The sequence below is a fragment of the Fukomys damarensis genome, unplaced genomic scaffold (genome assembly GCF_012274545.1).
Source record: "Fukomys damarensis isolate Sample0158 unplaced genomic scaffold, DMR_v1.0_HiC HiC_scaffold_27, whole genome shotgun sequence".
Taxonomy (NCBI): Eukaryota; Metazoa; Chordata; class Mammalia; order Rodentia; family Bathyergidae; genus Fukomys; species Fukomys damarensis.
The window spans coordinates 30572514-30587532 of NW_022900939.1; the positions used below are offsets into that span (position 1 = coordinate 30572514).

The following is a 15019-nucleotide window of genomic DNA, read 5'->3' on the forward strand; positions in this document are numbered from 1 at the left end:
CGGCAATGACTAATCTGCCTTCAGCATGGAAGGTTAAAACATGTAGACTGAGCTCAGTCTTACCCTCCCATGAGCTCCTTCCTTCCTTCCCTCTGCTACATAAGGTTCCTCCTCCAGAGCTAGACAGACTCTGCCCTCAGCCTCAGTGATCACTGTGGTCCTGATCACAGCTGCTGCACCAACACAGCCTGGAAGCCAGGTATCCTCAAGTCCAAGCTTGCACGTGTCTCTTAGCAAGCACCAGCCTTCTCCAAGAAGCAGGAAAAGGTGACCTTCCCTATCCTACCCTTCAGCACGAGATCCTCCGGAGTAAACAGGGAGACATTTTAAAATATGAATTCAATTAAAGCATATCAAATTCTAATTTTTACCTTGATTAAAACTACCAAGGAAGACAGATAAAACATGGAACACACACACCTTCAGTTCTTTAACTCAGCACTGAGAACTGGGTTTTTTCTCTAATCTCACTGATTGGTATTTAAGTATGAATCAAGGTATTATAAGCAGCATTCAAAGAAAGAAAAGATATGAAAGTGTAAATACTTTACTTAAAATAATTCCTTTAAGATCTTATACCCCACACACACCAGGGATCGAACTCAGGACCTCCCATTTGCAAGGCAGGAGTGGCGCCACTGAGCTAGATCCCCTGCCCAAATAATACCTTCTCATCATTGTCAACTTAACAGTTGAGATATCTGGAAGTAAGGATTACTGGTCCCTGTCTTTTCAGGTATTACTGAATGTTATCAATTAAGATGTCTATTTCTGAGCCAGGCATAGTGGTGCGTGTTTATAATCCCAACACTTGGGAGGTTGAGTCTGACACATAAGGATTACCAGAAGTTCCAGGACAGCCTCACCTAGCAAAACCCTGTCTCAAAACAGACACAAACCTCCTCTTCCTTCCTTCCCTTTTCTATCCATGTCTGATACATGTGATGAAAAAGGTCACTTTGCTTAAAAACTTGTTTTTAAGAAGCAGGTTAACACATCACATTTTGCTCATGAGCACAAAATTTAGTCAGTAGTTGCACATAAAGGGTTTATTTTAAATGTTTTAAGGATAGGATAGAGATACATCATAATTATAAAAATTACTTACAGAATTAACAGATTTATATTGTGTATACTTCTAAATGCAAAGAACAGGAAACTGTCTACACATTGTATGAAATAAAATTAAAATTAAAAATGAATTCAAGCTCGAAAGATGAGGTCATTTACCTAGTTTTAAAATGTGAACACGAAGACCTCTGAACTATACACATTCATCCAAACTGCACTAATGATGGAAAATACGAAGAGCGCAGCATTTCCAAGGAACCACAGACATTTCGCCCATAATCAATTTGTTATAATAATTGTTCCTTTTTTGGTCTTTGGAGAACTTTCATTTTTTAAGACAATCATCTTAAGAGTGTTTTCAGGCACTACAATTTGTGACAATCAGAACAGTCTTCTAATGGATCTACAGTGTTCAGAGATTCAAGCCCAATGCACTTCAGGATTTGGCACATAAAACAAGAATAGAAATGAAATCTGGTTTAGAAGTAACTGTGATTTTTAAATAATGCACAGTCCCTTCAAATGCTGCATGACATATACAACGGGAAAATCACCTTCTGTTGGCACTACATTTGCTTCACCAGTGCATTTTTATCCTACAACCACTAGAACAGCACAGTAAGCAAATATACAGGAAACTGAAAACAAATAAAAAGAAACGAAAACAAACAAACAAAAAAAAAAACCTAAATATCTTTAACATGCAATTTTAGTTAGTTACACTGAACATTCTACTTAGAATAGAGCATGCAAAAAAGGATGGTCTGCTTTTAAGGTTCTTTCTGAAAGTTTTACGTGGCAGCCTGACATCACACACGCACGCACACACAATACAATACTAGAGCAGGTAAATGAAAGGCCAATAAATTTTATACATAGATTCATGTCTTGTGTTGTCACAAGTCCCATGATAATTTTGGAAATTAATGTTGAATTCCTCGAACAAGGAACCAACATTCAGATACCAGAAAAATGCAAGCAGTGCATGCAGGTCTGAAACATGAGCCTAAAATGAAGCCCAAGACACACGGGCTCCGGAGCAGAATTAGTCACAGCATTAAATGAGGTATAAGTCACCAAAAGAAAAAAGAATGGGAAAAAATATGGAAAAACAAAAATAACAAAAACCCCTTCCCCTTCCCTCAGCCCAAAAGGTAATGAATGGAACAATGATTAAAATCATCACCGTGTTGCATTCCTCTAGACTGGGAGATCATGGGTATATTAAAGTTGCTAAAGTTGCTTGCAGAAAAACCACAATGCAAGTCATTAGGTAACGCCAGAAATATTTCAATTGACCCAACCCTTGGGATACTTTGAAAGGAACTTTATTTTCAGCCTGAAGTCACTGCGCCACATTCTGCACAACCTTCTGTGCGTGCTGGACACACTCACCATCTTGTGCCACATGTCAGTATGGGCTCTGGGAGCCAGGCTCAGCTCTGAGATTTACATGCAGGGAAACAGCAGATCTGCAGGATGACACCTGTTCACACACACAAGAAGCATCTATGACTGGGGCATCACACTGCTTTGAGAAGCTCGCCCCTTGGTGAAGCTGCCCACGGTGAAGCACTGGGCACAGGACGACTGCAGCTGGTGACAAAGAATCGGTGCACTATGTTCATATGGTGAGCAGTCATTACCATCCAAAAGCACAAGGCACAAGCCTTCAGGAAAGCAAAAATAGGCATTAAGCAAACCATACACCGTGAGGCCCTAAACTGGAATGATTGCGAACATAAAGAACAGCCCCCAAAGACATCACAAGGACCTCAATCCGAACCTCTGGTGTTTAGTAATAGACAGCAAACCCACGTAGTTTGCTCAAACCACAGGTCAGATTTCTCATCTCCACAAGACTGGTTTCACACGCCACCTTTTTCCTGTCAAACCAACTTGTGGTTCTATTTCAGATTTGAACAACCTTACAGGAATAATCCATGAAAAGATTCTGTGGTGAAGGGCTGCTATTATACCGGCAAGCCAAGATGGATGACTTCTGTGGCAACATATCATTGACATGCACACCCCCAGGGGCCACTGGAAGAAATGAACCCACATTTACAGAATACCTGGGGCAAGAACATACACCTGTACCACCACAAAAGATCAAGCTGTCATATGTCCAGATGTTTCTTGTGGGGCAAAGCTAGGGGAAGGGATAGGGAAGGAGAAAAGAGGCCTTCTGACCATAACCATATACTAGCAATAAAAGAAAAACAAAACAAAAAATAAGTTCCAGAAAACATATTAGAAGGCAACAATGCCATTCTTAAACTTAAATACAAAAGCACTGTTCTTCCAGGAACTCACCACATACACACAAGCCATTGATGTACTGTTGCCTTTTAAATCCATGAACTAAAACAGATTACTAGTCTGTATAAGTAATGGGCCAAATGTGCCATCCAAGACACATACATGTCATTCTGAGTGAACAAAGGACCTGGACTGAGCTAAAAACTACTCAAAATTAAAATGTAAACAAAACAACTGATAAAGTTTAGAATTAAAGGCAGCCTTTTACCCAGATTTCTTACCAGTCAACCAAATGTGGGTCATTAACTGTTCAAAAGTAATTTATATTTGGACTTACAGTTTAAAGCCTCCAGATGAAATAGGTTCTCTGAACTCCTGATCTGCAAAATAATGGAATGTGCCTATGTGCTTCCTGTGCCCCATTTAATTTTAAATAAAGAGCAGGGATATCATAAATATGACTGACTTGGGTCAAGCACTCCAGTTGAAGTGGAGAAAACTTATCACCCCATCCTAATCCATGGGGAAAGACTACCAGTGGTGTGTGTGTGCACATATATACGCAGGCACACAGATACAGATATAGATAGGTATAGATACATATATCTAAAAAAAAGGGCAGTAACAAAAATACCAAACTATGCTTGCATTGTGGCAGAATAAGACAGTGTTAAAGTGAAGGGGGAAATGATTAAGATCTATTACAGATTTAAATGACTATGATACTAGCTTAACTTTTACCAAACTTGCCTGTAACTCCCCTCCCAACAGACAGACTTCTTGTAAGACGAAGAAGTTCTCCTTACACAAAATGCTTTGTGTTCACATCAAGCTGTACTATTCAGAACAAAACCAGTTCTGCTGGCAGAGATTGTGGGTTCGCAGGGACATTTAAGCTTTCATTAAACTGGAAAGCAATCAAGTCTTTATGTCTACAAATTATACATTTAATAGTTCCACAAATTTGGCAAAGTTCGCGATGACATCTAGGATGTTTTCACCAAATCGTAGACATAAATATGGAAATCGTCATCAAACTTGATGAAATAGACGGACGGTTTGGCTTCTACTTGATGAATGACCATGCCAGTCCTTTTCGAGCCATCTTCTTTGGCATATTCCACTTGTTTGCCTACCAGGCTGTCCACAACTTCTCCTGGTTCCCTTTCTGCTGGAGGTGAATCATCTATATTTATAAGAAAAAAAATTTAAATAAATCTTCAGATACACACCAACTCATTTATTTAATAGTATTTACTTACAAATTTTAAACATCCTAAATTCATCATTGATTGCTAGACCACCAGCTGACCAACTTTTTCTTAAAGGGCAATAACAGTAAATGTTTAAGGTTTGAGGGCCACATGAGTGTGTGATGTTGCAATAAAATATCATTTACAAAAGTTTGCCAACCTCTGATTTAGGTAGATACATATATGAATAATTAAAAAAAAAATCACAGCCAACAGTTCATTTGGTTCATGTCAAAATACAGTTGTAATTACCAAAAAATAAGTCTGCCTTAGAATTTCAAGACAAATAATTCCTATAGGGATGACCGAGAATATGTTACTGATTTAATATGCCTATGTAATGTTATTGGTTTTACTCCAAATCCTTAACACATGTTCCCCTCAACTTCATTTCATTCCACATCATCTTAATAATCCAGTGTTAAAATAAATTTCCCAATCTTTAAAAACAGGTGCTACCTGAACTCCAGGTCCAGACCCAGTACAACAGAATCCCCAAGGGTGCTCAGGCACCAGTTCTGTCTAGAAGAGCCCCAGGAAAACACAGGCCCCATGACCTCGGCAGAAACAGTACTACAGCAAAACACCATCACTATCACCACTGAAGGGGGGAGAGTGAAAGAAAAGGGGGCAAGGCAGCTACAATTCTATTTTGTTTGTTTGTTTTAGTACTGGGGATTGAATTCCGGTCCTTGTGCTTGCAAGGCAGGCACCAGAACCACTAAGCTAAATCCCCAGCCCTACAATTCTATTTTAATAAACTCTTTACATGTTTTGAATATTAGGATTTCACCCTTATAGCAGCAGCAGCTTGTCTTTAGGTAGGGTGAACTGATGTTCCAGCTGCACAAAGTCTGTGCTATCTTGGCACAAGTAGTAGCAGTAACCCTGTTTATTCTCACAAGTACAGCATCGTAGTTTGGACCTCACAATATTTACATTAATGGCTGTTTGTCTCCTAATTGCAATAAATTTTCTCATTAAACAAAAATCTAGAAATTATTTTGATATGTGCTACAGCCATACAAAATACTAGTTAAACATCTGTATGCAATCAGTTCCTTTAAACAGGTTAGTGAGGGAAAAACTGAATTATTTTCTTTAAAAAATTATCTGCCCAATGGGCCAGGGATTTAGCTCAGTAGTTCCGCTGCCTGCCTCACAAGCCCAAGGTCCCCAGTTCGATCCCTGGTATTACTAAAAAAAAAAAAAAAAAAAAAAATCTGGCCAGGGCCAGGCTTGGGAGGCAGAGGTAGGAGAATTGCCGCAAGTTTGAGGCTAGCCTGGGCTACACAGTACAGAGCCAGCCTGAACTACAAAGCAAGAACCTGAACTACAAAGTGAGACCCTATCTTAAAATAAATACATAAATAATCCGCTCTCAAGCTGGGTATGATGGTGCATACCTATAATCCCAGCACTCTGAAAGGCTGAGGCAAGAGGATCACAAGTTCAAGCCCGGCCTGGACAACTAATGACTTAGTGATACCCTGCCTTAAAATCATATTAAACTAAATTTTATTTTATTTTTGGTACTGGGGATCAAACTCAGGCACTTGCGCTTGTGACGCAGGCGGCAGAACCACTGAGCCAAACCCCTGGGCCCATATTAAATTAAATTTTAAAAGGGCTGGAGATACAGCTCAGGCCAAAAATCCTGGGTTCAATTCTCAGTATATGGAAGGGACAAGCAGAGAGACAGAAAGGTGTAAGAATTAATGTGCAAATGATCTTGTGCTTTCTAATAGGCTACAATTTGACAGGATACTTCATTATAAAAATGTTAAAAATGAACTTCACAGCTGGAGGGTGGCACAAGCCTATAATATATATAGCCTATATATAGCCTGTCTCTAAAAAACAACAACAACAGCAACAACAACAAAAGGGATGTTGCAAAGGCTCAGTGCAAAGGCCTTGGACTCAATCTCCTGACTCCAAAATTCACACAGGTCAGAGAACTGCTTTGAAGGAATGCTCTTAAGATAATTACATCCCTTTGCATAATTTCCATTGTTATCCCCCTTATAATACATGAATATACCCAAACTTAAAAAAAAAAAAACCAACAACTAAGAAATAGATATTCAAGGTCTGTTGAGCATACTAGTTAACTTCATTTAAAAATATAAAGCAAAAAAGAATAGAGATGACTGTCATTCTGCTAACATCAAAGTTGTGTCTGACAGTCACATTTCTCCAAGGTCAGGCAGGGACCCATGTGTTCCAGAAGACTATTTATATTCAGCAGTTTAAAAAAAAAGAAAGCCTTGGGGCCAGGAATTTAGCTCAGTGGCACCTCTGCCTGCTTCACAAGCACAAGGATGTGACTTCGATCCCTGGTACCAAAAAAAACCCCCAAACAAACAAAAAATCCCAGCCTTATCCAAAACTGAAATTACAAAAACTGTTCCATTCACAATAGCATCAAAGAGAATAGAAATACTTTATCAAAGGAAATACAATGCTTATACTTTGAATATTACAATGCATTATTGAAAAACATCAAAGATTTCAATAAATGGAAATTTATTGTGGTCCTAGCTACTTGAGAAGCTGAGGCAGGAAGATCTCTTGAACCCAGGAATTTGAGACCAGCCTGGGCAACAGGATCCCATTTCAAAAAAAAAAAAAAGGTGCAAGAGAAAATACTATTCATTCTCATGGACTGGAGCATTTACTGAGATTTATTAGCACTTAAGGTGGCAATATTACACAACCTGATCTACAGATTCAACACACTCCATTATCATAGAATCCTAGCAGACCTATTTATAGAAACTGACAGGCCGATTTAAAAATTCACATGGAATTGTGTAGAACCCAGAATATCCAAAGCAATCCTGAAAATGATCAAAGTAAAAGCCTCACATTTCACAATTTAAAAACTTACTGCAGAGCAATATAACATGACAATGTGGAAGTTACATAAATGATAGACCTACAAAACAGAGAATCCAGAAATACAGTGAGATATCCATAATCAAATGATTCTCAGCAATGGTGTCAAAACTTCTATGAGAGAAGGAAGATGTAAAAACTGGTGCTCAGACAACTGGACAGCCACAAGTAAAAGAATGAAGCTGAATCTTTACTTCATATAATAAACAAAAATTAATTCAACCAAGGAGAATTAATAAACCAGGGAGAAAACATAGAGAAAAGAAAGTGAAGACAATCATCCACAGAATGGAAAAGAGTATGGCAAATTGTATTATCTGATAAAGGGCTTATATCTAGAATACTATTACCATCCAACAATAAAAGACAATCCAATAAAAGAATGAGCAGGGGATCTGAACAGACAGCTCAAAAAAGATACAGTAAGCACATGAAAAGATTCTTCTGGGGCTGGGGGTTTGGTTTAGTGGTTCTGCCACCTGCCTTGCAAGCACAAGGCCCAAGCCCAAACCCCAGTACAAAAAAAAAAATTTGTCACAGAAAAGATCCTTTTGACATTATTAGTCAACAGGTAAACATAATTCAAAAACCACAATGTGAGATAGCACTACATACTTACTGGTAGGACAGCTAGAATCAGGTAACACCAAGTCTGGTGAGAATGTGAGAAAGCAAAGCCCTAATATACTGCTAACAGGGGTATAGAATAATGTGTCCATTTTGAAAATTAGTTACCATAATGGAGTTACTACACAGCAATTCTACTCCTAGGTATATACTCAAAAAAATTAAAACAAATATCCACAAACTTGTACAACATTCACAATGCCATGTTCATTATAACCAAATGACCATGACTAGATGAACAAGCAAAATGTGGTATCTATACAATGGAATACTTAGTCGTTAAAAGGAAATACAGTACTGTTACACGGTACAACATGGGTGAACTCTGAAAACATGCTAAGTGATAAGAAAGTCACAAAGGACCCTGTATTATTTTATATAATCCATTCACACAGAAGTTCACAATAGGAAAATCTATACAGAAGGTAAATTAGTGGTTGTTTAGGAGTATGAGGAAGCAATAGGGGGTATAAGGAAATGATGGTTAAAAAGATACATGGTGGGCCAGGGACTCAGCTCAGTGGTTCTCCACCTGCCTCGAAAGTGCAAGGACCTAAGTTCGTTCCCCAGTGCCTGCCCTCCCAAAAAGAAAGATACATCACTCCTCTCACGATGATGAAAATGTTTTAAAACTGACCATGTTGAGGACTGCATATATCTGCAAATATACTTAAAAACCTTGGATTGCACATCTTAAATGGTAACTATGTAAGAATTATATCACAATAAAATTTTTTGTATTTTAAACCAGGCCTGATAAAATCATGTCATACATACCCTTTTCTACCTTCGCCACATGAATTTAAATGACTTGAGAATACTTATGCAAACAGCTAAATAGACTAGACTTTCTAGTTACTTCTGAAAGGTTCCCCAATTACCAATTTTATGAACTCAGTTAAGTTCAAACTATTTACCAATAAAATGACAAACCTGAAGGGTAAGCTTCAAAATAATTCAGTTGAAGAGTACATAAAATAAGACTGGTGGGGCCGGGAATTTAGTTCAGTGGCACCATGCCTGCCTCGCAAGCGCAAGGTCCTGAGTTCAATTCCCAGTACCCCAAAAAAGAAAACAAAAACACTGGCAATGAACTAACAGCTGCTAAGGTTGAATGGAATAGATTTATTTTGCTGTTCCCATGGCTTCAAATATTTTTAAATAAATAACACAGCAATATTAATAAAATAAATTTTAAAATAACCTTCATTGTATTATAGAAGCCAAGTAAAAATTATCATCAGACTTTTCTCATGTAAAAAAAATTTTTTTTCGTACTGGGGATTGATACTCAGGTCCTTATGCTTGCAAGCAGGCGGAGGAACCACTGAGCTAAAACTCCCTGGCCCTTCTCATCTAACATTTAACAAGAGGGTAAAAACTGTAGAGCATTTGTGCATGGCTAAAAGAATCATCACATCTCCAAAATTTAATAATGCATCTGCAAAACAGTTAAATATCTCAAAATCCAAATTCCTTTTGAATTATTAACACTGAAAGTTGTCAATATATACTTACTAGAATCGGGCATGATGCGAAGGTCGCCCTCTTTGTAATCATCTAGGAGCTGGTACATGTATAAGACAGGGTCTTTCTCATAAGTGATGTAAAACCATGTGTTCATGACAGGTGCCCGTGCTAAAACCATTCCCCTCCATTCATCTTTCGAGCCATCCTCAGTCTCGAACATATGCTCCACTGCTTTACCAATCATCGTGTCTGCTAAGTGTGCATCGCTGATTCGAGATGTTGCTGAGGATTTAAAAGGAAAAAAAGAAAGGTTGAAAAGTGCTTCACTGAATAATTCCTAAGAAGACAACTTAATAAAGCAGACTACTTGAAGTTTTGTCCACGCACTGTATTAGTGAACATGAAAATTAACGAGGAGGGCTTTAAGAAGTACAACCACCAAATGCAAGCTACTGGGCCACAGCCTAGAGATAGACTTTAGTCCAAATCAATTGAGAGAATCTATTTATATTTTTATTTTTCTAGACTATTCTGCTCTTGGTTCAGTACCTAAATATGAAACACATCAAGCTACAGAGTGGTTTTGATATTGTCTAACAATTACTTTTAAGTGCTAGGATAAGTTTAGACTTGGAGCAGAATAGCAAAAAAACGGAAGCATTCCTAGGCAGAGTTCACCTTGCTTTCTTTCCCTTCATGGTTACAGTTTATATAACCACAGAACATGTATGGATGCTTTTTGAGACAGGGTTTCACTATGTAGTTCAGGTTGGCCTTAACTATGTAGCCCAGGCTGGCCTCAAACTCATGGCAATCCTCCTGTCTCAGCCTCCAGAGTGCTGGGATTACAGGCGTGTGCCACCATATCTGACACCATAGAACATTTATTAAAACTAAGAAATTAATCTCTTCAAGGTTTATGTTGTTTTTGTTGTTGCTTTAAAATAAAGGTTTATATCTCATCAACTTTATTTTTGTGGTCTATTGTAAAGGCATAGTTTTTACTTTTCCCTCTATCTGTTCTCCATAGCAACCAGATTACTGTGACATTTCCATGAGATGTGTCATTTAAAATGTTCCCAAGCCTTCCCCGACTAATTTTTAAAAATAACCAAATGCTCCCCAAGGTGCATCAGCCCTAGGCCGTCCTGCCCCAACCCTAGGTTTTGCCATCTTCTTCCTCACTGCCCACACCTCCACCCTACTCCTCTACTGCCTGTCTCTTGGATGACCCCGATTCTCCTCCCCAGGCAGGCAATCTGTCCTCTGCCTCTAATACCAGCGGGAGGATCCTCCTGCAGTATGCTCCTTCTGAGGGCGCTCCAGGAACACCTGGGCAAAATAGTGCCACCTTATGCTACTTATATTCCATAGTAACATTCCCACCACCTAAAGTTAATTTGCTGTATGTATTTGTTTACTTATTTAATGCCTGCACATCTCCTGAGAGCAGAGACATTCTCTCTGTTTCTGATGCTTAGGCACAGTCTAGTTATTTGTTGTAGAATTTCAGCAGATGGCTGGTGTGATTTGAGAGCACAGGCCTCCCTAATGGTACAAAGACAGCTTTAGCCTTACTCTTTTATCTTTTTTTTTTTGGTTTTTTGAGACTGGGTCTCACTTATGTAGTTGAGCCTGACCTGGAACTCACTGTGTAGCTCAGGCTGCTCTCGAACTCACAGGGATCCTCCTGCCTCAGCCTCCTGAGTGCTGGGATTACAGGCGTGCAGCACCACGCCCAGCTTCTTACTCTTTTATCTTTTTAAAAACAGTTAAAAGCCAGACTTGGTGGCACTTGCCTGGAATCCCAGCAACTTGGGAGGATGAGGCAGAAGGGTCACTAAGTTTAAGGCCAGCCTGAGTAACTTAGTGAGTGAGATCCTGTCTCAAAAAGTAAAAAGGGCGCAGAATACATACAGCTCAGTAGTAATGTCTTCCTGAGTTTGATACCCAACCCAGCACTGCAAAAAAGAACCTTAAAATACATTAGCATTCCTATTTTACACCAGGTTTTTGTTTCTGTTAAACAATACAGTTACTTTTTTCTTTTCTTTTTTTTTGTACCAGGGATCGAACTTGGCACCTGTGCTTGCAAGGCACCACTGAGCTAAAGCCCCATCCACAAAAAGTTAATTTGTTTGATAAATGTACTGCTATTTAATTTAATCAGGATACCAAAAATAGAATTCCCCCCTGCCTGACACTAAAAAAGAAGAAGAGTTGTTCTGGCAAACAGAAAACTGGAGCCCTTGGGCACTTTTGTTGGTGGGGCTGTAAAGAACTGGGGGGGGGGTGCTGGGAATCAAACCAACAAACATTGGCTTCCTCATGTTAGCACATCTCAGACTACTGATCTCACAACTTCTCTACGTTGTTAAAAATTACCCAGGATCTAAAAGAGCATTCATTTATATGGATTTATTAAATATGTCAATATTTACTATTTGAAAAAATAAAAATTAATTTAAAATACTTAAAATAACTACACAATAATGCAATTTAGTTAAAAAAATAAAGCCAGGCATAGTGGCAACTACCTGTACTCCCCAACACTTGGGGAGGTTAAAGCACAAAGATTTCAAGTTTGAGTCCAGCCTGGGCAATGCAGAGATTTTGCAAAATCCTACCTCAAAATTTACAACAGAGACATGGATAGGGAGTAGTGGAGATGTAGATTAGCGGAAAAGTCCAGGGTACAACCCATGGTACCAAAACAAAACAAAAACTCCTACACTTTCTAACTAAAATTTATGAAGAGTGGCATAATTTTTACATTTTGGCAAATCAAAGTCTAGCTTTAAAAGAACAATTTAATTTTCTTATCTGCTTCAACAACATTTAACTTGCTGTGATGTTTTTAATTTAACATACAATCCTGTATCTCAAAGATATGCTGATAAAGGGTATTCTAATCATTTTAGGGTAAATCTGCATAGTTTTTTTGAAACTACATAAAAAAATCAACAACTGGCAGCTCCCTGAATGTTAAGTGCAACACAGATTCTGAAACAATTACCAATAAACTTGACATACAATTACATTAAAACCTGTGTTTTTAGAATAAAGAACTCCAACAGCTCAACAACAAACAATCCAATTTAAAAAAGATCAGAAGACTTGAGCTATTTCTCCAAAATGATATACAAGTGGCTGACAAGCACCCAAAGGATTCTCAACATGATTAATTGCAACTCAAAAGCACAAGGAATCACCTCACATCCATTAGGCTAAATAACTACCATCAAAAATAGAAACAAGGAAGAAAAGGAAGGAGGAAGGAGGAGAAGAGTTGTTCTGGCAAAGTGTTAGAGAACTGGAGCCCTTGCGCACTGCTGGTGGGACTGTAAAGAACTGGGCGGGGGGGAATGGAGGCGTTGGGAATCAAACTCTAGGCAAGTGCACTATCAGTGAGCTAAACCCCTGGTAGGTCTATAAAGTGGTGCAACTGTAGAGAAAAACACTAGAACAGGCCAATTTATAAAAGTCAAAGTAGAATTACTATATCCCATTTCTGGGTATATATCCAAAAGAACTGAAAAGAGGCTTTCAAGTAAGTACTTGTATACCCATGTTCATATAAGCATGACTCAATTTTACATGGCACAATTTTACATATAACAAGAAGTAAAAACTCAAATGTCCATCGGTGGATGAATAGGGAAACAAAAGGTTGTATATATTTTCAGTCTAAAAAGAGAAGAAAATCCTGTGCTATTACGAGATGAACCTTAAGTACATTATGCTCAGTGAAAGAAGCCAGTCACTGAAAGACAAATCTTGTATGAGGTACCTAGAGTAGCCAAATTCATAACAGAGACAGAAAATATACAAGGTGAATGCTGGGATCTAAGAAAGAAGGAAACAAAAGACAGAGGCTGTTTATTGGATACAGAGTTCCATACTGCAAGAATAGTTCACATCAATGTGAACATACTTACTTACCCTTACTGAACTGTACACTTAAAAAGTGGTTAAGACAGCAAATTAAACATTAATTTTATGAAAATAATTCTGACCTTGCAAACTTTCTGTATGGGCTTCAGGAAACTTGGAAAACACTGCTCTGTCATCGGACAATTAGATGACATTTTTCCTCCACCATCAGGTTAAAGAAAATATACTGCCAGGCATGGTGGTACATGCCTAAAGTCCTAGCACACAGGAGGCTGAGGAAGGCCACAAGTTCAAGGACAGCCTAGGCTACACAGTGAATTCAAGGCCAGCCTGAACTACATAGTAAGACCATGTCTTGGGGAGAAAAAAATGTGTGTCTGTGTGTGTGTGCACATCTACAGTCCAGTGTACCACCTTAAGCAATTACAGAGACTGTTTTCTTCCCACACAATATAAAAAAAGGGCAAATAATTTGTAGACTTATCACTGTGTATACAGAAGTTAATAGCATCTATGAACTGAACTGGATACACCATATGTTACCAATTTGTACCTATGCTTTGGATCCCTCTTTCCAAGCTGCAGTAACCATTTACAGTTACAAGAATCCATGTCTACTGCTGGAAAATGGTAAAACCCACAAATGACATCATGTAACCACTGATCCTAATTCAAGAGATGCTTGTCTACATTTGTCCTAAGATGACAAAAGGACTTAGGAACACAGGCCAGGCAGCAATACACAGGAAGGTTCCAGTGAGCTATTAATTTTACCCTAGAAGGGGTTAAACAAATGTTTTGGGTCAGGAAGAAATATAGGACAGTTAGCACAAATGAATAATTTAAATGTTTGGATAATTTTTAAGCTCTGAAAATGCCATAGTTAACATTTTTAACTTTGGACATGGATTGATTCAAAAATGAGGAGAAAATATAGGATGCACACACATGAGGCAAAACAAACGTAAGATCAAGCCTGGGGCATTTAGTGAGACCCTATCTCAAATTTAAAAAAAAGAAAGGATGGACTAGAGTCTAGCAGCACACTTGCCTAGCATGCATGCTAAAGCCCTTGGATTCAAATTCCCAGATACTACAAAAACAAGGGGGGGGGACAAAAATACACCAAACAAGCCCCCCCAAATTAAAAATTGTTCAAAGTACAGAAGATTTAAATCTAAGTAAAGATTTTGGTGAAAACTAAAGTGTTTAAATAAAATGAATAAAGATCTAGCATTTGCTATTTAAAAGGAAGATTAACAAAGTAACTTGCAGTTATGGCAAAGAGTTAACTTGCTGGGGAAGAAACTTTTCCCAAGCATACAATGATACAGTCTGAAGGAAAACAGACGGAACTAGGATGCCTCCTCTGACAATGTGATCCCCAAATTCCTGCCCTCTAATTCTACATCTGCTCAAGCTTTATATTTTTTAATGGCATAGGCGTGACAATTTCAAAAGCATAAACCACAGTCTGGGGATTTAGCTCAGTGGTTCTGCTGCCTGCCTCACAAGCCCAAGGACACAAGTTTGAACCCTGG

At 38.4% G+C, this 15019-nt stretch overlaps 1 protein-coding gene across 3 annotated transcripts in view; it reads right to left on the reverse strand.

Annotated features, from left to right (window-relative positions):
• Positions 1-1964: 1964 nt before the first annotated feature.
• Positions 1965-15019, reverse strand: part of Spin1 (spindlin 1) — a 48451-nt gene continuing 35396 nt past the window's right edge. For all 3 annotated transcript variants that reach the window (XM_010607577.2, XM_010607576.2, XM_010607578.3), the window contains exons 5-6: positions 9633-9866; positions 1965-4519 (exon numbers count right to left, since the gene is read on the reverse strand). In XM_010607577.2, the coding sequence (XP_010605879.1) occupies positions 4320-4519; positions 9633-9866 (434 nt within the window). In that variant the 3' untranslated portion in view covers positions 1965-4319. The remainder of the gene's footprint in view (positions 4520-9632; positions 9867-15019) is intronic.